We start from the raw sequence: 24,492 nt of genomic DNA, 5'->3' as shown, positions 1-24,492 counted from the left end.
TACTGACCTCTGTCATCATTTTAGGTGGGGGAACTTGCACAATCGGTGGCTGACTAAATACTTTTTTGCCCCACTGTATATATATAGTGAAGGCGGAGACCAGAGGAGAGTGTGTGTGCTGAAACGTAGAGCCACATGTGTGTGGCGCTTCAATAAACAGCTCGCAAGCATACAGCATACCAGAGTGTCGGGTCAATCTTTACAGTTTCCATAGATACTTTAGATTTTACCAAGAATAAAAATGTCTGTTTTTCAAAGCCTGTACTGGCAACACTGTAGACAGGTTTTTATTCAGCTTATTATTAAAATGAAGTCCGTCCATGATATTGTTGCTCTGGATCTACTGACATCATTTAAACCTGGTCTTTGTCTCTTCAGCTAGTCTCTCCTGTCAAAAGACAGAAAAAAAAAAACAAAAGTACAGTGGGAGGGACCCAAACACAAATAAATTGTTTTAACCCAATTTAAACCTACACCCAACTTTTACCACCTCCTCCAACCAAACAAACAAAACCTGGCCCCAAATTTAATTTAATTTAATTTAATTTAATTTAATTTAATTTTATTTTATTTTATTTTATTTTATTTTATTTTATTTTATTTTAGTTTAGTTTAGTTTAGTTTAGTTTAGTTTAGTCACAAGGCTACGGCCCTAAAGGGGAAACCAGGTTTTCTGGTGTCATTATGAGGATTAAGCTAACGTGACGTCACCTTTCAAATGTTACTTCTCCTGGATTGCAAAAAAGGAAAAAAAGTCAGACTGCTAAAGAGAAACCAGGAAGGAAGCAAAACCCTAAGTTGGATATAATTTTCCTGCACTGTATAATCCACCAGGAAGTCCTCTGAAAGTCTAAATTGCAGCTTGATCATGTAGCAAATAGAGTGGACTTAACAGTCGTCACTTCATTAAATTCCTTCGAGAAACTGACCACCACGACTTGTCCACTGCTGCACTATCGCATCACCTTTCCTCTGCCTGTAAATAGCCACTATTGTGCTAAAATTCCTCATTTCTTTCTTCTAAGAAAATGACAAATAGGAGCAATTTGTTGAAATATGTGCAATTATACATAGAGCAAAAATATAGTTTATACTAGCTTGAAAGTCCGTATTTGATCTGCCCACCTTTATTCTTTAGCACAGTCTGAACTCTCTTTAGGCAAGCTTTCATTAAACAGTCTGCAGATAGTTGTCCAGGCTTCTTGAAGGACATTTCAAAGCTCTTCTTTGGATGTTTGCTGCCTTTTGTTCCACTTTCTGTCATCGTAATTCCACACTGCTTCAAAATTGTAAGGTCCAGGCTCTGGGGGGATGCAGTCTGTGTGCAATTGTGTGTTTTTCTGTCCAGGTCTGCTTTTACTCCATCTGCACTGTGTTTGGGATCACTATCATAGTGAAAAATCAAGCTGTTACCAATCAGATAATTTTCAGATGGTATTGTATGTTAGATTGAAATCTGACTGCACTTCCCAAACACCACTGGCTAAAATGCAGCTCCCAGACCATGAAAGAGTTCCTACCATGTTTTCAGATGGCTGTAGACACTTTCTGCTGTACCTCTCTCGTCTATTCATATTGATTCATCACGTCATAAGACCTGCTCCACTGACTATCACTACAGTTCTTGTTTTATGCCGGTAAAACTCGAGCAATCTTTGTCATTTTTTCATATCAATAAAGAAAGAAACAACATGACAAATTATGTGTGTATAGATACATTGCTATTGCCTAAATCTGCGCCTGAAATTTTCAGTGGTTCATGTCTTAAGTTATAAGTCTTTTCAAGCATTCCACTGAAAATGGTCAGGTACAAGGACTGGACTGAAAATGAGACTGAAAAGCAGACAAATCCAACGATATATAATGAAAAACTGAGCTCAAGTCCACTTTAAACATTACAAGAAAGTCTGGCTCCTTGGAAGCCGAATAGAAAGAAATGATGTGTCGTACAAGACGTTTGCACAGTACAATCGATTTTTACTGGTATTAAAGACAATACTTAACAGTCTCAGCTACGCAGTCAAGTTACTCAAGAATAAATGAGTACAGTGTGTTAATACTGGAAAATGTTTCTCACCACGGGTTATGTTCTCTTTCAAACTGATTCTAAAAATGACAAAAACTACACAAAGTATTGTGAGGGTCTCTGTGGATTTCTCTCTCCATACAGCAGTAAGCTTATGTAAGAATGATTGGCAGATGGGCATATTAGACCATCCGCTGCCACAGTGTGATAATCCCACAGGGTGCATACATTGAGCAAACACACAAAACATTTTTTTAAAAATCCACAAACATCCACACGCACACCTCAACCACTTGAAGCTTATCTATTCTCGCTTTTGCTGCAGGTTTTAGTTTAGCTGTCCTTTTGCTTCCACGCTCCATCCTAAACTGCACCTGAACACAAGTCAGTTTTTGCCAAAGCCCTAAAAAAGTAATTTTAGAAATCCTTCCAAAAACCTCTGAGCTGGCTGACACACAGCAGGGTCTGTGCTGCAGGAAAACAGACATCTACTGTCAGCTGGCAAAAGTCATGCAGGGCAGAAGGGACTTGATGTTTATGCATCAGGGCTTATTTTTATGTGCACAAAGATCCCACAGTGAAGTCAGTTTATTGCTGCCCAAACTGTTTGAAATCACATAAGAAATTAAGATTTTTTTCCAATGGGATTTTCAGTTTTAACAATGAACAAGAAACCTGGTCGTTTTCCACGACGCAGTCATTTTACAAATAATCACAGAGAAAATGTAAGTAATACAATTTTTTTTAGTTATGAAGACGAGACTGAAGGCGTCTGACTGATTCCTGAAACAAGGCAGTTTTTATGTTTTTCTGCAAAAATGTTAGTTTTCAGACAGATAAAAATGTATTTTCTGGTTTACATATTAAACCAATGTACTCCAGTTTAAAGTACAGCTTTATTTAGAACATGCTAAACAAATTCTAGGAAGAATTAAAAGCACTCAGTCCTCGGCATAAAACTACTGCTGGATTTTCTTACATTCGTACAGTCAGATTAAATAAATAAATGAACCCCTAACAATAGATGTTTAGCACTTTTTTCTGTGGTTTATAGACGCAACAATTAGCCAAAGAAAGTTCCTTTTAACCAGTGTTTACCCCCTGTGTACTTTTCCTGATCAAATTCAATTTTAAAAAAGTTCTTAAAATCTGAATTGGAAATTGTGTTTACATAGCATTAGTGGACAGTATATACATTTATTATGGCTATATGTTAAGCTATTTCACACTTTGAAATGTTTTTCGTACTTAAAGTGCTGTATTTATTTATTGATATTGTAATATTATCATTATCATTATTCATCAGTGTGATTTATTACAGTACATGCTAACTATTGTAATTATGTGGAGATTTTTATTTTTGTTTATTTTTTGGTAGATGCCAAACAGGTAAACTACTCATTAGTGATGATTTCTCACATAATTACATTCAGTGGTCTGATCTGGCATTTTGTAGTATTTTAGTAACTCTGTTCTATTAAAAGTGATTTTTGTCTCCCAGTGTTTATAACTGGATTTCACAGCTCCTCTGGTATTATACCATGTCACGCTCCTAATGTTGCCAGATTAGAGTTCTTTTTAATGACAGGTTAAGAAAGTTGAGAATTTGGGGTATTTTTTTTTAATACAGCCAGCTTGATTAGTATGGAACGCCGGGACTGCCATAATGAATTAATTAAATACACCATTAGGATAGAGAAATACAGTCCACATCCTGACTTACCATGTAACTAAGAACTGCATGTTAGTGCAGAGCTTTTCATAACTGTACAACATCTTATTCTGCTGTTACATATAAATAATTTTGCTGCACTGAGCTTCCCTCGTGCGCATAATGTATTTGATTACTGTGTTTCAAGGAGTGATCAAAAGATGAGAGCCATGAAAATCTAAACATTTCATTTGGCTTAAGTCTGACTGATCTCTGTTTTTAATAATAATTTCTCAAACATGTCAGAATCTTCTACCACAAAGATTCTGCTTTGATTCTGCTCTGACGTGCACTGTGCACCCTGATTTCACCACCAACCTTTAACTGGTCATGAGAATGAATTTCATACCAGTGATAATTGTAGGTGATGACATGTACAACTAAGCAGTGTTCGGCTGAATCGTTTGCAAGCTTGAAGATGAAATGCTGGGCAAAGAGTAAGAACAGGACTCTGCTCATCAGTTTTTTCTTCCAGTATTCAATGATACTGGATTCCCAGTCTGGTTCCCCAGACGGAAGCTGTTAGTACTGGATTCTAATGTAAAGGCTGATTGCATTTGAAGGAGACCGTGCAGGTAATTTTTAATTTGTTTGTTTTTTTGGCCTATAGTCTTTGCATCATCATCACTGGCCCACTCACCATATTTGCTACCTCTTGACTTCACTTCCCAAAAATGAAAATTAATTTGAAGGATTACTTTTTTGCCACACTGGAAAATCCGGCACCCATCACAGAGGCACAAGTACAAGGGGACATGATGGGGCTCTACTGAGAGATGTAAAAATAGCAGCCACACTGAAAATGGTCCAGTGGAGCAGAAAAGGATAACCTTCAATGTGAGATCAGCCAAATTTAAATCAGGTATGGTTTTTGATTTTCATAGGCCTAATCACAGAGCTATTTGATCTTTGATGGATCTTTCAAGCCCTCTGTTAGTCACCACAGTGGATGAATTAAGTCTCATTAGTGGAATTTTTACTGTGATACCACCTTGATAATCACCAGGACTGAATGATGAATAAATGTACAGTTGGCTCCTTTTCCTGCCTCTACAATAGCTTTCATAAGCAAGGTCCATAAAAACGTTGGTGTATATGCAATAGCTTTAGAAAGATCCAAATAAAGCCATGTTAGTGCATATTGTGATTTAACGTCTTTCTCAGTTACTGTAAATGGAGACTGTTACAGAGGGTCTGTTAGTTAAAGGAGTCTTTATGGCTGAATAGATTTTTTATTTGAAACTGAAACTTCTGGAACAGTCTGCGTATGGCTTGGATTATATATCATGCTCGGGTGGTTTGGGTGATGTGGCGAGCACAGCATGGTAATTGTTTGCTTGCATATTTTATGACAACATATGCTTTTGCATGTATCCATCTGTTATGTTGCAGGGTCACTTCTTGAATGAATTTGTATTAGTTGTGCTTAGACAGATGGAGGATAAGGAAATCGAGTTGTAAAGTCTTAACGAGCCCTCATTGAGAAGGGCAGCGTGTAAGCACACAACTTCACACAACAGCAGAGCTTGAACAAAGAGGAGCCGCCACAGATAAAGGAGTCATGTGGAAATATTTCATCATGCAAAAGACAGGTAGGCACAGTGGTGTGGAACCGTAGCCTTAATGATCTATAGAACTGCCCCCCTCTGAGTTGCCTAGCAACACAAGGGATTTCTTTCTGGAAGAACCCCTCACCAGTGCACATCCCATGCTTTTAACCCTTCAGCCTCTGCCCCCCAAAACAGGCTAATATGAAATCCAGCATGTGCTGCAACCTCTTGCAACAATGCATCAACAGCATCTAACATTTCCACCATCAAACTGTGATCTAGCTTCTGCTTCATTCTCAGGAACTCTGGTTTATTATTCATGTCATTTTCCCATGCTGCTGAAGTTCGTTGTTTAGCCAGAGACTGAACTGAATCAAAAACCAAACGTGACCAAACCAAATGCTTACTTTAAAACCGTCCCTATCACCAGAAAGTTGACAACCGTGGCTGATTTATTTAAAGGAATTAAAAAGATGACTATCTATTTAGGTGGCATCTCGGGGTCATGTGAGCAAGGGGGTATCTGTCCTTTTCAGAAAAGCACTGGTGCTGAAGTATGCTTTTTCATGTGTAATTAACATTGTTACAAGCTTTGTTAAACCTAACAAAGTCATTAGTGCTTAAACTACACGCACAAATAATGAAACACACATGTATATAATACATGTGTGAAAGAGAGACCCTCCACCAGAACATCAAAAGTGTGCAGTGTCCTGTGGTGTTTGGTAAAATGATACTGGCATCTGTGGGTTGTCAGGGTAGGACATATCAGTCTTATTCTCACACGTCTGGGTTGGGAGTTTATTGATCTAAGGAGTTTATTGAGCACTCGCTGACAACATACATATCTCTACAACACACCTACCACCAAGCAACAACGGGAAGGAAAAATTCTTTTAACAGGAAAAAACCTCAAGAACCAGCATCAGGGAGGGCCAGCCATCTGCTGGGGGTGAGGGGAGGGAGACAGGACAAAAGACACACTCTGGAAGAGAGACAGAAATTAATAATAACTGATGATTAAATGCAAAATGGTGCATTAACACAGAGAGTTAAAAAGGTTTTGAGTTTTGAGCCTGGCCTACTGCAATGTCAGATATGACAACTAAGGTTCAAGATCACCTGATCCAGCCTTAACTATATGCTTTATCAATAAGGAAAGTTTGAAGCCTAATCTTAAAAGCAGAGACAGTGTCTGTATCCCAAATCCAAACTGGGAGCTGGTTCCACAGAAGAGGGGCTCAATAAAGCACTTCCTCTTATACTGCTGCTTTACTCGTGGTTCCTGGGGTAAGTAGAGTGTAGTAGTAGTATTGTCAGGGCTCTGTGTGCGGGCAGGCAGAGATGAGGATCCAAATGCAGGACTCGGAAAACGGAATGTAACTCAAAAACCTCAGCTTTATTGCTGGCAGGAAAACAAACATGAAGTGAGGATGGAACACTGAGACCAAGGACACACAGGCATAATCTGTGGGTACGACACGACACTGAGCATGGGAAAACACAGGGCTTATATACACAGGGTAGTAACGGGGGAATCGGCAACAGGAGGGAGACACAGCTGGGAGAGATCAGGGCTAACGAGACAGGGGGAACAAAGCTGCACATACTAACATCAGACAGGAACAAGAACCTTCAAAGTAAAACAGGAAACAAAACACACTTTACTAAGACACAGACTAGACAGAGACAGACTTGACACTGACCAAAGGCTACTAAATGATAATCATAATCACAACAGTATCAGATCATAAATCATAATATAGAAAAACACCAAGATAACTGAAACACCAAGTACCAGAGAAACATAAAGGAAAATCCATGATGCAAAAGTACCAAAACATAATGAACTCAAAATACTGGGTCCAACGGACCCAGAACCGTGACAAGTATACGTATAGGAGAATTTATGTGAGGAGCAGGATTTTAAATTTAACTGTGGATTTAACAGGGACCCAATAAAGAGAAGCTAGTATGGGCAAAATATGCTCTCTTTCTAGTCCCTGTGTGTGCTCTAGCTGCAGCATTTTGGATCAAGTGAAAGGTTTTTAGGACAACCTAATAATAATGCATTACAATAGTCCCAAGTGTATCTGTTTGCAACTAAAATGTTCTGTTTTGACAAACTAAAAATTAATAAATGAAGCAACTACAGTCCTCAGTATGAAGGCAAAACACAGATAACTCAGTATAATTAGTACAGATTAGGTTAAAGAAAGAAATAAAAGTAATTGTTCCTCCCTTTTTACCTCAGCCAGTACATTTGTGTTTTCATCATCATTCTGTCTGTAAACACAAGAGCTCAAAAAGTTTTGGATGAATTCCCTTAACAATCCATCCACCAAGGTTATCAAGGTCAACTTAATGATGATTTCCTACAACTGCGGTATTTACGGTAAGCATAAAGAAAGTACGGTGTACAGATTGAAAAGGTCAATAGAGTGATCATAAGGTAGAGTGATAATAAAGTGATAATAATGCTCTGTTGTTTGTATTGATGGCATGCAGGCACTTTGGATGTCCGACTGACAGACTGAGTCAAATAAAGTCAAATTTTATAAAATGCCTTTCATCTTTAAGACTAAAAGTCCTTTGCCTTTGTTTGTACTGGCAACATACAGGAAATGATACTGGTGTATGAAGATTCTAAATATCCATCACATTTGACCTTTGACCTCACTTTCACTCTCACATCTGCCCTTCTTTAAAAGAAGAAGAAGGGCACATTTTGAGGTCACTTTGAAAGTGACCTCAAAATGTGCTTTAATGAAACTATTGTCAAGAGAAAGAAAACAAATGCAATACAAGGAATATATAATGTAACAGTATAACAATAATATTCCCTTAAAAGTAAATAGTGCCCAGAAAATGAGCTGCTTTGATGCTGCCTTTGTTTTTGTTTACGGTGTGTTGTTGTTGCAGTAAAGCATTACTTGGATTCCATTCTCACTAATGACTTTCTCTGCTCCAGCTCCAGTGTGAGGTTATGCAGTGCGGTTCAGCCCCACGAGAGTGAGAAAGACGAGGATGAAAGGGAAGTGTGTGAGGGGCGGAGTTTAGGGATTCATGTGCGCGAGTGTCTGCGGAAGGGGTCGTGCTACTGTAACCGGGGAGGCGGTGGTAGATGAGGGTGCGAGCGGGATCATGTGCGCGGTAGAGTCGCTCTCTGTGGTGCTGAAAGGAAAACTCTGGGTCTTAAAAGTCCTGTGATATGCACGAACTGCGACGCCAAGTCGGAGTAGCAAGGGAGTAAACATGAAGTCGATCATAAATGCCTTAAAAAAGGAAGGTAAGAGCCTGCGCACTCTCTTCTTTACTTTTCAAATAAGGCGCTCAGCTTCTGGGCATTGAGACTTCCTTCAGTACACAACTTAGTGGAGAAAGTGGAGGAATTTTGCTCGCTTCGTCTTCGTTCTTGAGTTATTTTAACCGCGTTTGTCAAGCTGTAGGTAGGTCGGCGCGTATTTAGGTTACACGAACCTAAATCTGCGAGTTGTCTGGGGGGGTTTTTCGGGCGACAAAGAAAAAAAAGAGACAGCGCCCGACATTGGACTAGTTTGTAGGTCACAGAAAAGAGAAGAAAATGGGACTGAAAGGTGGAGAAAACACCCACAGACATGACTGCGCGTCGTTCCCCTCACCCAAGCAGACCCTGGGCAGCCGATCCATCTGGCTGTGTGTGAAACAGTGTCGCTGGGTTGACGTTTTCTATTCTTTCGCTGCTATTTTCTCAATGAAGACTCGCGAGCGGAGCTGTGCGTCGGGCTGTGTCGCCTATAGGCTGAGAAAGGATGCCAAAAATCAGCATCCTCGGCGAATACAAGCACAAAGCAGAGACGGACTTCAATGTATCCTAATGTCATTACTATTAACATTTAGTAAGGATTAAATATAAATAGCACTAATGATGCCATTGCATTTAATGAGCGAGTGAATTGGTTTGCTGTGGTACAGCTCATGTCAGAGTCATGCGCCCACAGGCTGGAAGCTTAAATCAAGTGCCATAACTAAATGAAAGATTATTAATTGAAAATAAGTCTTCGGTGACAGAACATAATATCCATCTAGTACTTATTTTAACTGCCTTACTTGCATAGTTTTAGGTTCTCTGCATCTATAAAGTGTAAGACAAAATATACATAAAAATAACATTATAAAAATTATTGTTATTAAATATAATTATTATTATTATGGGCAATAATTCCAGGTATTTTCAGGTCTATCATAAATGTTTGTGGTGTTGCAGAACATGTGTTTTCTGAGCATCAATATGCGCAGTGTTCTTTTCTGAAATCTCTTGCAGCAAACATTTAGCTAAATTCTATTACTTACATTTAAACTTATATATCAAATCTGAAATCAGCCCTTTATTGGGCTTAGTTAAAAGTACTGTACAAAACTACAAATTACTTGTCTTGAGCAGTAAATGTGTGGTTTCAGGGAATTATGAATCAGCCCCTTTTTGCGTCACCACTGATATGGTAGTGTCAGATAACAGTAATTTACCCATCTGTCATTGTGGCATTTTCATAAAGTGATGGGCGTTCGGCCTCTTGTTCCACTGAACTCAAGTGAAAATGAAAAAAATGCCTTTATAATTCAGAAACTACAAAGAAAGTTAGGGAGGGATTTCATATACATGAAAACCACTGAAGAAAAGGTCCCTATGCTTGAACATCATGTTGTATGTGAGCACCATCATTTATCATAATGTGCTGGATTTAGCAGTCGACAATGTATGACCAATATCAGTTAGTTCAACTTAAATCTCTTTTTTAATCCATGTGTAAAGATGCTGTAGTGTTGTGCGTGTTTACTTAGCTTAGGTGAGTAGTTTAGGTGCCCTTGTTGAATTTGTTGTAGTATTCCTAAAAAGAGAGCATCTTGCTGGTAACTTGTGCATGACCATAACCAGGTGCAAGCATTTCATTCGCTTCAACTGAATAGCTCCATCTGATGGAAAATGCAAATGTAGCATGTTCGGCCTAAATATGCAATATTAGCTAAATTGAAAAGAGAAAGAAAACAGCTTCAGAATTTAAAATATAAGGAAAAAAAGTCCATAATCATCACTTTTTCTGATTTGACAAATATATATATCTTCCGAAATTTAAATAACAGTAAAGTTGAATGGTTGAGTTAACTAAAACTACAGATTTATAATACCAAAAGCTGATGGTAATGCTTTTTTCATGAGCTTCATAAGTTACTCACATACGTACAATTTGTTAACGTATTTTAAAGAGTCAATACAGTCACAGTATAGTCCCATAACACAGTCCAGTGAGGGGTGGTGTATTTAACGTTTAGGCCTTTTAAGGACTTAGTATCATCCCAATTCTGATGTTATCGTGTCATTTGACGAAATAAGACATAAATTAAATCTTTAATTCCTCCAGCTGAGAAATGTTGTAAAAGCACATCAGTGTAATTCACTTTTCACACCCCCACAAACTAACGATGAGCTAATGATGACTGTTTAAGAAAGTGCGTTATATGGGAAAGCTGTTTACCCCCTAGGAGTGAGAGAGCTCATATAACACACTACATTTATGGAGTGGAGGGTTGGAAACTGAAATTTCAACATGGAATTGAAAATAAGTTTGTCCTGTAAATTCTGCTCAGAAAGCAAATTCACACCTCAGATTTACATATTAGAATCTAATGCAACTATGTATCCTGTCACATTCAGTCACTGTAATAAAAATATACAAACATATAACAGAGGTGAGCGGGAAGATTATTTTAAAGGATACAATGGCAGATTATATCTATGTTCTAAGTTACCAGTACTGGGGATATCTCAGAATGATCACTGAATGGGTGACATTTAACAAAAAGAAGCCAGAAATATACTTTCTGAGTTTATTTATATCATCTGCATTGTGTAAATCATTTTCTCATAAAGAGCTCAGTTGTAGATTGTTCTCGGCAAACATGAGAATCTTGTTCTTGTGTCTTTTAATAGATGATAGTTTATAATGAGCTATAGCTATGAATTACCATATAATTCAGGGCTTGTGTTTCTATGCAGTCTTCATTTAAGTTCTGATAGTTGTGAGGTTTTTTCAAAGAGGATACTTTTGCTATATTTACAGTAATTGTTCAACTTTTTGTGTTTTTATTAAGAAATATCCGGGTCTTGACTGTTGATGGGAGACACAGGGCTAACAGCGGTTTTCCATGTCAACACTAAACACTGCCTGTCTAAGAGTTTCTGTGGTATTATGACACTGTCAGACTACATTAATGATGGGAATGCACATTAAATGTTGGACTCATTATTATTATTAAAATGATTTGGATGTCATATCTGATGGATTTTTGCAGAAAGACGTTTAGTTGTTCCAGTTGGGGCTTTTTTGGGTGTTGGTGTTTAATGACTCAAATAATCTGCCCTTTGACTCAGTCAGTAGTTTGCTATTTATGACTGGACGTGAGACCCTGACGCCTGAGTGAGAGAAATAATTGTAAAAAAATTGAAATTATGTGTAAATGGCATTGAAACTGAGATTTGCACTGTGGATATTTTAAACCATCTCATCTGATAGTTTTTAGTGTTTATTGTTCTTGGCTGAGTTCCTCACCTTTTCCTCTGCTGTGTGGCTCACAGCATGAAGAAGCAGAGCGAGGAGAGTTAAAATTGTCTTATTAACTGAAGGATTGATTCAAAACATCATTGAATGTTAGTGAGGAGTGACCTTTGAAGGAACACCGACAAAGTTACTTTGCACAAATTGGACTAAGACACAAACAGCATTTAAACTGCATCCATCTAACTACTTGGTGTCTTAGCACAAAGTCTAAAACATTATTTAGCTTGGCTGAGGGCTTCTAAACTCTCATTTGTTTGATATGCATGAAGAGCTATCACCTACATAGATTCCACTTTTAGAAGTATTACATAAGATGCTTGCTTGACCTCCAGCGTCCAGTGGCCTGGTTAGGTTTAGGTTTAAATGAAGCTTTTGTCTGTATGAGATACCAAAATGGGAATTTTATAAGATAAGAATTGTGGGAGAGTTGATTTAAAGGTCTTATAGTACATTTTGTAGTTTCTGAATTGTTGCTTATTTAGCACATAGCTAACTTACCACTTCTTTTTCTGGTAGATGTTGCAAGGTTAGTTGGGATGAACGCATATTTGTGTGCGTGCTTAGAAGTTAATACCAGCCTCAGCAGCTTGGAGGCCACACACACCTCAGGGGCACACACAGATAGCCCAGTGGCTCCTAAATGTGCTAGATTATTAGACGATAGCATCACTTCATCAACACGTCTGTTGTAGAAAGAGAGAGAGGTCTGAGATATTAGTCCTGGAAAGTGATAATGACTCAGTGAATCCCCCTTCAGATGTTCAGGCTGTTGGGAAGTGCTGAGCACGAAGCTACAGTACAGCTAACAGGCCACAGTGCCTCCTTAGCACCACCGTGTTAATCATCTCCAAATCAGGAGATGCTTATTGAAATGGCTGCGGGCCTGTTCTGTTCGGCTTTCCCTGCACCACCATAATTGGGAGGAGAGTTGGCGATGGCAGCTGTAGGCTCTCATCTCACAGTGTGTGGAGTAAAGAATCCATGGGGGAAATCAAGGCCAACTTCGATTGCTGCTTTAGTGAGACAGTACGGTGGACTATCATGTACCGACGGTCAGAGGAAGAGCGGCTTAGAGTGGAGGTCATGGCTATCGGGTTTGGTTCAGTGTTTGTGCACAGCTGATCTTCTTGGTGGACTGTATGTTCTCTCCATCATGCTCAAGATATGGATTGCTTAGATTAGTGATTATTTTCTTTGTTCCCTGATTGCAAAGACTTTGAGAACAATTTCATTAAAACAAAACAGACAGTGTGACAGGGTTAGTGGTGACGTTGGACTCAGGGTTAACACTGAGCGGGACTAAATGAGTAAAATACAGTTTATGTGGTCCTCTGCATGAAAGGTCATTTCTAAGTGCTTTATGACGAGTAAATAGTAATCAGCTCACTCTCTCGTGACTTTCTCTTCATGCAGCGGTAATTCAGCTTCACCTACTGATGACTGTAGTCTTTGCTCTGCTCTGCAGCCTCAGTCAGTTCCACATGCTGCCACGTGATCTATTTCTCCACTTTCTGCAGGTTTGGCTGCTTTGCAGGTCACAGAGACACCAGAATCAGAGCTACCATCAGCAGCTGCTTCTAAGGCAGTGATGCTGTCTGTTGCAATGAAAAAGACCTGAGAAAGGAAGTGCTGCATCTTACTGTTTAGCAGTCACTAAAACACAAAGATGAGAGTAGTGGAGTTGTGTACCAGTAAATCGGATGCAGATCAGTTGCAGTTTAGGTTATAAAACCTAAACTTAATATTTGAAATGTATGAACTTGGACGATCTGTGTAATTTGCCAAAGAAAATTATGTGTAAAAAATAAAAGCACCTCTCTGATTTTGTGTAGTTTCCCCCTACTCCCCTACTTAATTTGCTTTTAGCATGTACAGCACTTTGTGAACTCTGGTTTTATGTTAAAGTGCTTTATAAATAAAGGTGGTATGGTATGGTATGGTATGGTACTCCTACCAAACCAACAGTGAAGCATGCAGACTGGACTGTTGGGGTCTGAGGACTTTATGTGGTAACATTCTAATGAATGGCAGGACCCAGGGTTGGGTGTACCACCGAACATTGCAATGAATGAATGTTGGAGCTGCTCAGTGCTTCCATCAGGTCTAATAAGACTGACAGAGAAAACCATAGCTGGTACGCTCCTAGTTACTAGCACAGCATACTGAAGGTTTATAATCTCTTATCTTTCACACTTCATTTTTTGCTTTATCTCATTGACTGCGTTGCATTTTTAGAAACAGTTTTTTTAGAAACAAAACATCTTCCAAAGCTTTATTCTACGTTTTCTTAAGATGAATAGCCATTTTACAGGACCTGGTTGAACTTATACAGTAGTATATGGTATCATAGGAAAAAATACAAGAAGCCCAAACCAACCACCCCCAGATCTCATTACCAAGAACCAGCCTATTCATTTATGTGCTCTCTAACGGATGTTTGTTTTGGGTCTATATCTTTTGACTTATCTGAGCTACCCAACTAAGCCCTGATGTATTTAATAGAGGACATCCTGGGCTTTCCACTGATATCTCATGTGTTTGGATGGGCTGTTTTAGCTCCAAAGAGGAAGGAAATCACACAAAAAAGTTCAGTGCAAAGGTTCTTTTCTACAGCCGTGCTGAACAGAGACGTTGCATATATGTTAGTACAAATGAAGCTTTCTTATGGTCAAGAGAACCACTAAAACAAAGTGTGACCAGCCAAGTGCAAGATCAGCACAGAATAAAATGCAACAATGGCAAGAAGCGTAATTGCCCCTTTTCTTCCCCAAATTGTACAGCATGCGCTCAGCTGGAGAGGATTAATAAGAATCAGAATGTCAGCAGACCTATGGATGCAATTCAGACTTAATAGCCCTATTTAATGTTCACATACACACTGTGATTGCACAGCACTATGCTTTAGAATACATTGCCTGTCCATCACAGATGCAAATGCAGGATTGTGTTTTGATTGTACAGTTTAATATAGAAATTCAGAGCCAAACGGCAAAGATGAGCCTGCAACCATAGGGTTTATTAGCTTTTCTCATACTTATATACTTTCTGCTTCTTTTTCCTCAATCAGCCAATAAGCATTAGCAGGATACCCACATTTATCGGGATATTAACATTTACCTTACTGTAAAAACTGAAAGATTAACTGTTGTAATTATCATTCTTAATAGCCTCTTCCTCTAAATACTTGTATTCACATGAGCTTAAAACTTTTCTTTAAAATATTCATATAAAGTGAAAGTTCTATGTTTTTAATCTGGGGACTTCTGTGATTATATGGATTTGTTGTTTAAGCTTAATGCTGTCAAATTTGCGATAAAGGTAAAGTTTCTATCTGACTGCTGGTTCTTTGTGTCATTAATGAGACGTCTGAATCAATCATGGGATGATTCCTTTTATGTTTCATACATGAAAATGTAGAGATGCTACCTACATACATGATGAATGTCAGATAGACCAGAATGTAATCTAATAAATACTTAAGCACTAAGCAATACAACAAGAGAAAACCTATCTTAAGGACACTGGTAGCCCATCTAGGATTAAGAGGTTCAAAATAAATACAATAAAGTGGATCATTTATGTGAAGAAAAGTGACACAAAACCTCCAAAATCCAACACCAGAGAGGTCCAGAGGTTGAGCCCTTCCAAAGTTATTTGGCTCTCTGTGCGGTATTTCTAAATGGGCATACTGTAAGAGCTCCTTAAAGCTGCAAACATATAGAAATCGATTTCTTTTGATACAAACTATGTAGTTCAGCCTGCACCATTAACTCTGAGCTTGGGCAGTAAATCCCTTTCAGTTGAGTTTAATATAAGGAGCCACAATATCAAGGTTTGGTCACTGCCGTCTGATGTGATCCCATGTGTCAACAAAAGGTTACACAATACTAGAGTTTCAAAGAATGAACCATATCCAGGGTCACGTTGGCACTTTTTTAAGAATGAGGGTGACCTCAAGGTTACTGATGTGCTGCAGACAGCTGTCCACACACAGGTGAAAAATGAACTCAGTGACAACTCCAGATCAGACAAGGTAATTCACATTCGAATGACTTATATTGCACTATCACACCAACCTCCAGGTGTTATAGGGGTTTAAGCAGCAGCAGTGCAGCAGTGGCACTGACATGGAATAAACTGAAACATGTAAAGCTCAAACAGACTACCACTGGGAAGGAGTTTTAGGGACATGCGTGATGCAGTACCTGCTTGAAGTAGCTCGAAGGTTTTGCTGCAGTTCCTATAAACACTTCTTTCCAAACATACATGTACCTTTCTTGTTTGTCTGTCTAATATGTTATTTTCATTCTAAAAAAAATGAAGCCATCTAGTAAGCGTTCGTCTTTCTTTTTAGATTTCACATTTCTGATCCTATTAGGCTGACTTTCAACAGTATTGTCTCTCAGTCCAAAACACTCTTCAGCATCTGCTTGAAATGAGACTTTTCCCTCCTCGTTTCTTTGCAGTGCCTTTCCGTGAGGCTCCAGCCTACTCCAAACGCAGAAGGGGTCCATCTTCTGGCGACGGCAGCGGAAACGGCCAGTCGCCCTCTTCGTTATCAGCGCCACGGGTCCTTCTGCGCTCCAACAGCGATAACAACCTAACAGTCAGTCAGTACCAGCAGCAGCAGCACGGTTCTCCTGGCAACTGGGCCCCCCATCTGCAGCAGCACCAACACGCCCAGCACCAATCACACCGGGCGCCCCAGCAGGGTCACTCACAGCCTGGCTCCTCAGCATTACATCGCAGCCTGTCACCCCAGCTGCTCCAGCAGATGCCCAGCGGCAGCCCCAATGGAAATGTGGTGGTTCGGACCATGGGGAGAGGTGCGAGGAGCCGGTCACCCTCCCTCAGCCGGCTGGGGGAGGAGGCCAGACGGGCTGCACCTTCACAGCGCCAACCAAGGTGAGCCTCTTCAGGACACTGAAGTGATGGGCTGTTCGTATTTGAAAAACACACACTTTCATTTTCATGTTTTTTTTTTTCACCTGATCTAGGCTGACAGACATGAAGGTTGGGGGTCGAAAAATGACTCACAAAGATTTAAATTTCAGTATCTTGCTGATTAATTCTGCAACACGCCGGGACTGGGGATTGATCTCTTTAATGACAACATAAAAAGGCCATTACTGTCATTTTACACCTGCATGATGCTCCTATTGAAATAGATTGAAATCTCCATTAAACCATAATTTTTATACAGCTGTAAAATTACAGCTTACTATGGCTGTACCATGTGATAAGATGCTGCATTGCTAAGTTATCAGTAAGGTTGGTTAGCAAAAGTGGAGCACAACCTTTTTTGCGCCACAGACCGGTTTTATGTCAGACATATTCGCAGATAAATACAACAAAATAAAACGATACGACCAAAACCAAAACTGTGGTGTTTTGTAAATTTAATAATAAATACAAATTCACTGTGTAATTGTGTAACTTTATTAGCAGCGTCCTCCTGAAATGTACCAACAACACTGAGAGTAACATCCTCCTCTCTGCCCCTTAATGCTCTCTGGTCGCTATGGTAATGTGTAAATATTTCTTTCAAAATAAGACGCACAACTACAACACGAGAAAAGACCCAGGGAAACCCAGTTAACGATAAAAAACCTGTAAACCATCAATTTCATACCCGAGCCTCAACTCTCGCGCCCTGGTACCAAACGACTCACGGACCGGTACCGGTCCATGGCCCGGGGGTCGGGGACCGCTGGGTTATACAACTAAATCGAAAATCAATAGATAACCAGAGTATTTCTCAGCTCCCCTAAATTATGAATTTAAGCTCCATTAAAAAGTTAAATGGGCTTACTTTCTGCCTTGCTTGTTTAAAATATCCTTTCACATAGAAAGGGTAGTGAAGCCATGTACCGTGGCTGCAGCGCTGGCTAGTAGTGGGAGACTGCTTAACCTATTACAACCAACAGGTAACTGTTTAATTGATATTTTTGGTGTCAACAAGAAAAGACAGAAGTGTCGATTTGTATTTGGAGTATTAACGGTTTAAAAAAGTGCAACATGGGGCTTGACTCACTTTTCAAGTAAGCACCATGTGGCCATTTGAGGAATTGCAGTTTTTGGCGCTTTCACATCGGCTTCATTTTACTGGACTGAAAAATATGTTTCACTGGTTCCCCTGGAACCACTCTGGCTTCCTACAGCAACTATGGCAACCGTTGCTATGGTTGCCTGCAGGCACTTTGCTAATGTATGCAAGTTTGTATGTATGCAGTTGGTGCACTTCACATATCTGTGTGTGTGTGTGTGTGTGTGTGTGTGTGTGTGTGTGTGTGTGTGTGTGTGTGCACCTACACACCTGCACAGAAGTTCACTGAGAAATGCCACCATGCATCTGCACATCTTTTTGTGGTGGTGTTTGCAGGAGCACATGATTCCCAGACGATTAACATGTGATGGGTAACCATCAATCCAAATTAAAACACATGCTCCGTGGTCTTTTCCCCTGCCTCCTCTTCCTCCTCCTGTTTCTTGGCAGATGGACACATTTACAAGCACTCTGCCACACCATCACTACCCACACTGTCTAGCTCAGCCCATGTCCGATGTCAGAGAGAGAAGTGGAAAGAAGAGATGCACTTCACGTTATAGAAAAGATGTGAAGACAAAGCTGTAGTGTAACGATGGGATGAGATGAAGAACAGGGTAATGAGGAGGAGGCAGAGGTTGCTGAAGAAGAGAGAAAGGAAGTTCAAACTATGGCATGTAGAGTGAGGGCAGAGGGGATTGAGTCAAGGCAAGAAAAGTGATGGGGGAGATGAAAGAAGGGGAAGAGCAGTGGAGGAGGACAGTTGTCTTTGCTTCCGCAGTAACATGAACATCACCATCACATCTTTTGACATACTTTCAATAAGACGCTCATGCGGCTTGTAGAGGAAAAGCAGGGTAGCTGCTGTTCTCAACATTTTCATGTGTTTAACTTTACTAAACTCACGTTTGCTTTGCTGATAGCCGATGAACATGAACAGATAATATAATGCTGTCAAGCAATCAAGCAGAAGTTCTCAGCTGTTTCATTTAACGTGGTTGATTTTCATTTGATTTTGATTGTGATTGCTTTCGAAAGGCTTACGTGAATATATGATGAGGAAGTTTTAAGTATGTGCACTTTTACTGAGAGGAGAGGTTCCTTTTCTCTAATTCTAGATTTGGTGGGTTTCATTAGAGTACTTAGAAATGCTCTCTCTTTATTGTCTACCAGATTTGCCACACATTTGTTTTTAGACTTTTGTCAAAATGCAGTGTTTTAATAGGTCTAATAATTAAAAATATCCAACTCGTTTTCTTTTAGCAGGTGTGGCCAGGTGTGTGCATAGGTGGATAAATCTGGCAGAAACTGCTCTTTATATAGGTCAACCTTTTCCGGCCTGCCCTACTTATATGCCAAAATCATGTAACACAACATTTTTTATCAATTATTAGCTATTAAAAAAACAGGGACACGTGACATTTTTGCAGAAAAAAGTATCTGATATACTGCTCTGTCTCCCGTGTTAAACTGATAAGCTGTAGGGTGATTTTTTCATGTTTAAGGCAGTTAGACTAAATTTAAACACTGACTCCCAAAGTCGGCAAATCAAAATATAATTTTACTGAATTGGTATTTTTTTTGTGAGATTTTAAAAGATGATAACAGGAAAGAACTTAAAATTTATTATATTATTCACCTAATTTAATCACACTGGTCTCATTTGTGCTCTGAGTCATTAGGCTGCTTCAGAGTCACCTAAACACCAAAATTAAAAAGTAATTTTCATGATTAATAAATAATATTAGTAATATTTTATATTAGTTATTATAGATATTTTAAAAATCTGTTTGTATATAGTTTTGTGCCATAAAAAATATGAAATAGAGCACACAGTACACGAATTTCATGTACTGTAGTTTTTGTAAAATAACTTCATGCTTCAGTATGAAATAAGTGAAAAGTTCACATTTATAATGTAATGATGATTGTGTAAAACACTGCGTATCGCATCCAGAAGAAGAAATAAATGGGTGTTTAAAGCATATACTCAGGCCTCAGTTGCATTTGAAGCCTTGTGAAGTGCAGCCTAAAAAAACAATAAAATAAATACATATTTAACTAGTACATTTGATTTATTTATTTATTTATTGAATTGCAAATGACTTTGGAGTACATAAAATGTACGAAATATACTGTGTTAGAGAGGATTAACTAAGAGGAAATATAGTACCTTACGTGTGACTAATAAATACTCTATAATGTAGTATATGTACATGTAGTATGTGATCCTAATCATAAGATGCATACATATACACTGCAAGAGTTCTGATATAATAATTAAAGATTCTGATAAAAGACGAGATCAATTAAAAATCAGGTATTTGTTTGTTTTTAACTTAATATAAGACTATATAAAAGTCATTGTGGTTTGAGCTGGTGCAGGAAGGCAAGTGGGTTTGAACCAAAAGAAAAGGATAAGCTGGGTAATAATTACAATATAAAAATGACTAATAATGTTGGTCTGTGACCCAATCCGTATTTTTTCCATCAGGGTTAGTAATGAGGGACATTCATAGCCTGGGCTCAGTAGAATTCCTCATGGCCCAGTTCTAGAAACCAAGCAGCCCATGACCTTTTATTGTATTTCCCCTTGGTCACATTTATATGACTGAAAGTCGATATTCAGTACAAATTAACAATAACACATTTAAAAACACTTATGTAGCTCTCTGCAGTACAGTCCATGACTTTGGTGTGGTTATTTTCCTAATTTAGTTATTGTGTTTTTTATAATGAGCACTTTCTGTTCGAGGGATGGATAACCAATGTTTCTCGAACTGTGTTTCCGTAGTATCGTTAGGAGTCTTGGTTGTGTTATACAGCACTGTAGTCTCCCTTTGTAAGATTTGTAAAAAGTTGAAATCAGATCAGATTTACACACGCCAAAATTGCCAATTCTTTAAAACATGAAATATAATTTGTGTTAACTTTATTTTAAAATAGTTCAAAGGTACTTATTACAGCTGTTTGGGCACAAAAAATGAGCTATGAATTTGGAAAAAAAAATGTACTGCAAATGTCGGGAATTTACAACAAATTTTATTTCTGTTCTCGTCATCAGAACTCATGAAAAGGCTTCAACAGTAATCGCTGCGTTCTACATTAGAGCTCCATTATTTATGTAAAAAAACGTATAAAAGCACATTAGTGAGGCGCACTGTTACACTAGCTGTTGTTCGTCTATTACTGTGAACTCTTATAGTCAAGTTTAGCTCGTCTCAGTCCCACATATGTACCACGACGTTAAATGTCTCGATGCATGCTCAGTCATCCAGGTAAGGAAATCCCAAAAAGTTCATCTGGATGTAGAGCTAACTCGTTATGTCCAGATGAACAGAATCAACACCGTGTTTATTTCTAAAGTGCTTTACAAACCTGATCATTGCGGCGTTTCCATTTGAGTGCAGCTAGCCAAACAGCAAACAGCCAAATACTCCTAAAGAGACACAGAGTTGGTTTCTTCACATCAAACTCAATGTTGCAGCCAGCGACAGCCCAAAAAGCCCAAAAATGTCCGTTTTTGGGAGCAGGGCTCAATGGTGTGGTTAATCTGTTGGTTCCAAACTACAACACAATTTGTGTCGTGTGTAGAAACAGCATGTGACTAATATCCAAAGACAGCAAAGCTAGAAAAAAAAGAGAAACTCAAGGATGCATTGTTGTTTTTGACCTTTCCACAGCAGGTATAAACATGCTGTGTGTGACAGTATAATCTTTGCCTGAAAGTATCGTGTTGCACATGTGTACATACAGTACATACAGTGTGTGTATATATAGAGGACATTCAGGTTAGGACTCTCATTGAGACCTATTTATGTGTGCTCAGCTCCTGAGGCACCTCGTTGGATAATTGCCCTCATTTTTAGAACCAATTCACTATCAAATGTCAGTTTTGTATTAACAATTTTAACATCACTTATAGGCAGTGATTGAAGCTCATGGCACATTGGAAATGACCTTGCAATAAGCCAGCTGAAATGATAATATCATGTTGTTGCTCACAGTCCATGTCCAATAAGTGTGAACTTTAGCTCTCAGCTCATTCCCACCCAGCTGCCCTTTAAAGCTCCCAATTCCAGCACTTTCTGTTTGCCTCTGCTCGCACGCGTTCTTCCTCACCCACCGCACCACCACCCCACCCCCCAATCCAACCTCAGCCCACACACATGACAACGTCTGTGTAGCATCCCTCTGCTCCCACTTGACATGTCCTTTGTCAGAATGCAACACACATGCACAAGTGAGACCAAACTCCCACACTCACACACACAAGCTATCACACAGTGACAGCTGTCAGTTAGCCCTGGGGTATCATGGCAACAGTTAGATGTGGTGGGAAATGAGATTCGTCCAATAGAAGGACAGGCCAGTGCTGCCTAAACAGTGTGGCCACGGGGCTCCAACATATATTATCACAAGACCTGAAATCTACCGTGTATACCGTGTCGTGCTGATTAACAGATCTGCGGATGGTTAAAGGCTGGCAGTGATTCCAATTATGGTGGTGAAATATGTGACAGCTGCTGAAAACGCTCAGCAAAATGAAACCATAAACAGAAAATGAACTCTCAGGGCAAAATGAGCCAAGATGGAGAACAGAGGTGTGCACAGCTGCAAAAATGTTATTAGTAGTTTTCTATCTGGTTAAGAAGCTTTTCAGCTTAAGCAAACATAGAGAACTTCATCTTATTAAGAAATCACATTGCTGTGAAAAACTCCTAGGCTAACACTGCAAAGTAAATCACATTATACCTCAGCAAAGATTTGCTCTGTGAGTGTGATGCAATTATGAAGTTCCCTTAATTTGATTTGAATTGAATTACTTCAGATGTAAAGGAAAAGTTTCCATATATAAACAACCCTCGAGCCAACAGAACACAAATAAACAAAACCAAAAAATGAGAAAAATAAAATACACGCGAAATGTAACGTAAGAGAAACTACACTCACCAGACATTTTATTAGCTACTCTGGTTTGGGCCCCTTTTGGTCTTCAAAGCTGCTTTAATACATTATAGCATAGATTCAACAGAGTGCTGGAAATGTTTGTCAGAGGTTTTAGTCCATTTTGAAATGATAAAGTCACGTAGCTGCTTCAGATTTGATGCAAACTTCCTGTTCCATCACACTGCAACAGATCTGATGACTGTGGAATACTTTACAGCAGAGATGTCCAGCCCCAGGCCACGAGGGCCGGTGTCCTGCAGGTTTTAGATGTGTCCCTGATCCAACACAGCTGATTCAAATGGCTAAATGACCTCCTCAACATGTCTTGAAGTTCTCCAGAGGCCTGGTAATGAAGTGATGTGATCCAGGTGTGTTGACCCAGGGTGAGATCTAAAACCTGCAGGACACCGGCCCTCGAGGCCTGGAGTTGGATACCCCTGCTTTATAGAATCAGTGCAGTATTTGGTACAGGGCAGGATGGGCCCATGCTTTCCTGATGTTTATGCCAAAATTTGACCTTATGATCCAAATGTCACAGCAGAAGTCAAGGCTCATAATACCACGTAACATTTTTCCAGAGTGGAACCCAGCGAGATCTTCTGCTGCTGCAGCCCATGCATCATAGTTTGATGTGTTGTGCATGCAGAGATGCTCTTCTACCTTTCCATTTGTTTGAAGTAGTCTGCCCATTCTTCTTGATGATCCACTTTCTATTAGATCATCAATTTCTGTCTGAAACCAACAACCGTGTCACATTCCGAGTCACCCAAATCATTCTTCTGCCTTGTGATGCTCAGTTTGAACTTCAGTGGGTCTTGACCGTGTGTACGTGCCTAACTGTAATAAGATGCCACCTTGTGATTTGTTGGTTTTGATTTGTATTAACAAGTAACTGAATAGGTATACCTAGCAAAGCGACAGATGAGTGCATATGTAAAGATAAAACATTAAAAAATAAAACATTATAGTATTTTACTCAAACTGCCTTCTCATTTAATCTACATAAAAAACAGATATACTAGCTTAATTGTGACATTTAGCATTAAGTGGTTGCAGTTTATGGGGGAAAAAAATTGTCCGGCACTGCAGCAATCAGAATTTTTGTCTGAAGGCCAAGAAAGATTCCTAACAGATTTATTTTGCCAAGTGGATCATTACAGCTTTTGCCATACTGGTCCACTTGATCGCTATAGTTTGTTCGATCTTTATTGTTTATTTATTTATTTATTTTACTTTTAAGTTATTAGATTCGAAGCAGACAGGACCGGGGGATAGGAAAGAGAAAGATGAAGAAAAGAGAAGTTAGAAAGAGGCTCAACAAAAGGAGAGGGAAAGAAAAACAGAGGGGAAGAGAGACAGAGAGAAAGAAAGAAGAAAATAAGCAAAAAGAGAACAACACAGGAGGGAAACCACAGCAAAAACCAACATAAGAGCCAGCCAAGGAAGATAGTGTGTGTTTGTGAACACCCTGTGTGCGTGAGCGCGCTTGTATTCACAAGGTTTCTCCATGTAACTATCTAATAATAGGCATGGGGAGCCATAACCCCATCACCCAGGACAGCAGGCATGGAAGAGATCCAGGCCCCAGACATCTAGAAGCCCCCTAGAGCACG

General features: G+C 39.2%; 1 protein-coding gene across 7 annotated transcripts in view; it reads left to right on the top strand.

Moving 5' to 3' along the window:
* Nucleotides 1–24,492, top strand: part of LOC102298838 (SH3 and multiple ankyrin repeat domains protein 2) — a 200,258-nt gene that overhangs the window by 77,882 nt on the left and 97,884 nt on the right. For 6 of the 7 annotated variants that reach the window (XM_042213994.1, XM_042213992.1, XM_042213990.1 and 3 more), the window contains exon 10: nucleotides 16,350–16,788. In XM_042213994.1, the coding sequence (XP_042069928.1) occupies nucleotides 16,350–16,788 (439 nt within the window). Of the gene's footprint in view, nucleotides 1–6,896; nucleotides 8,577–16,349; nucleotides 16,789–24,492 lie in introns of those variants that run through there. The other variant, XM_042213995.1, reaches the window with a different exon arrangement.

The sequence above is a fragment of the Haplochromis burtoni genome, unplaced genomic scaffold (genome assembly GCF_018398535.1).
Source record: "Haplochromis burtoni strain Fernald_Lab_line unplaced genomic scaffold, NCSU_Asbu1 Contig_509, whole genome shotgun sequence".
Lineage (NCBI taxonomy): Eukaryota > Metazoa > Chordata > Actinopteri > Cichliformes > Cichlidae > Haplochromis > Haplochromis burtoni.
Note: the sequence above shows the minus strand (reverse complement) of the source record. Positions and strands in the feature narration are given on the sequence as shown.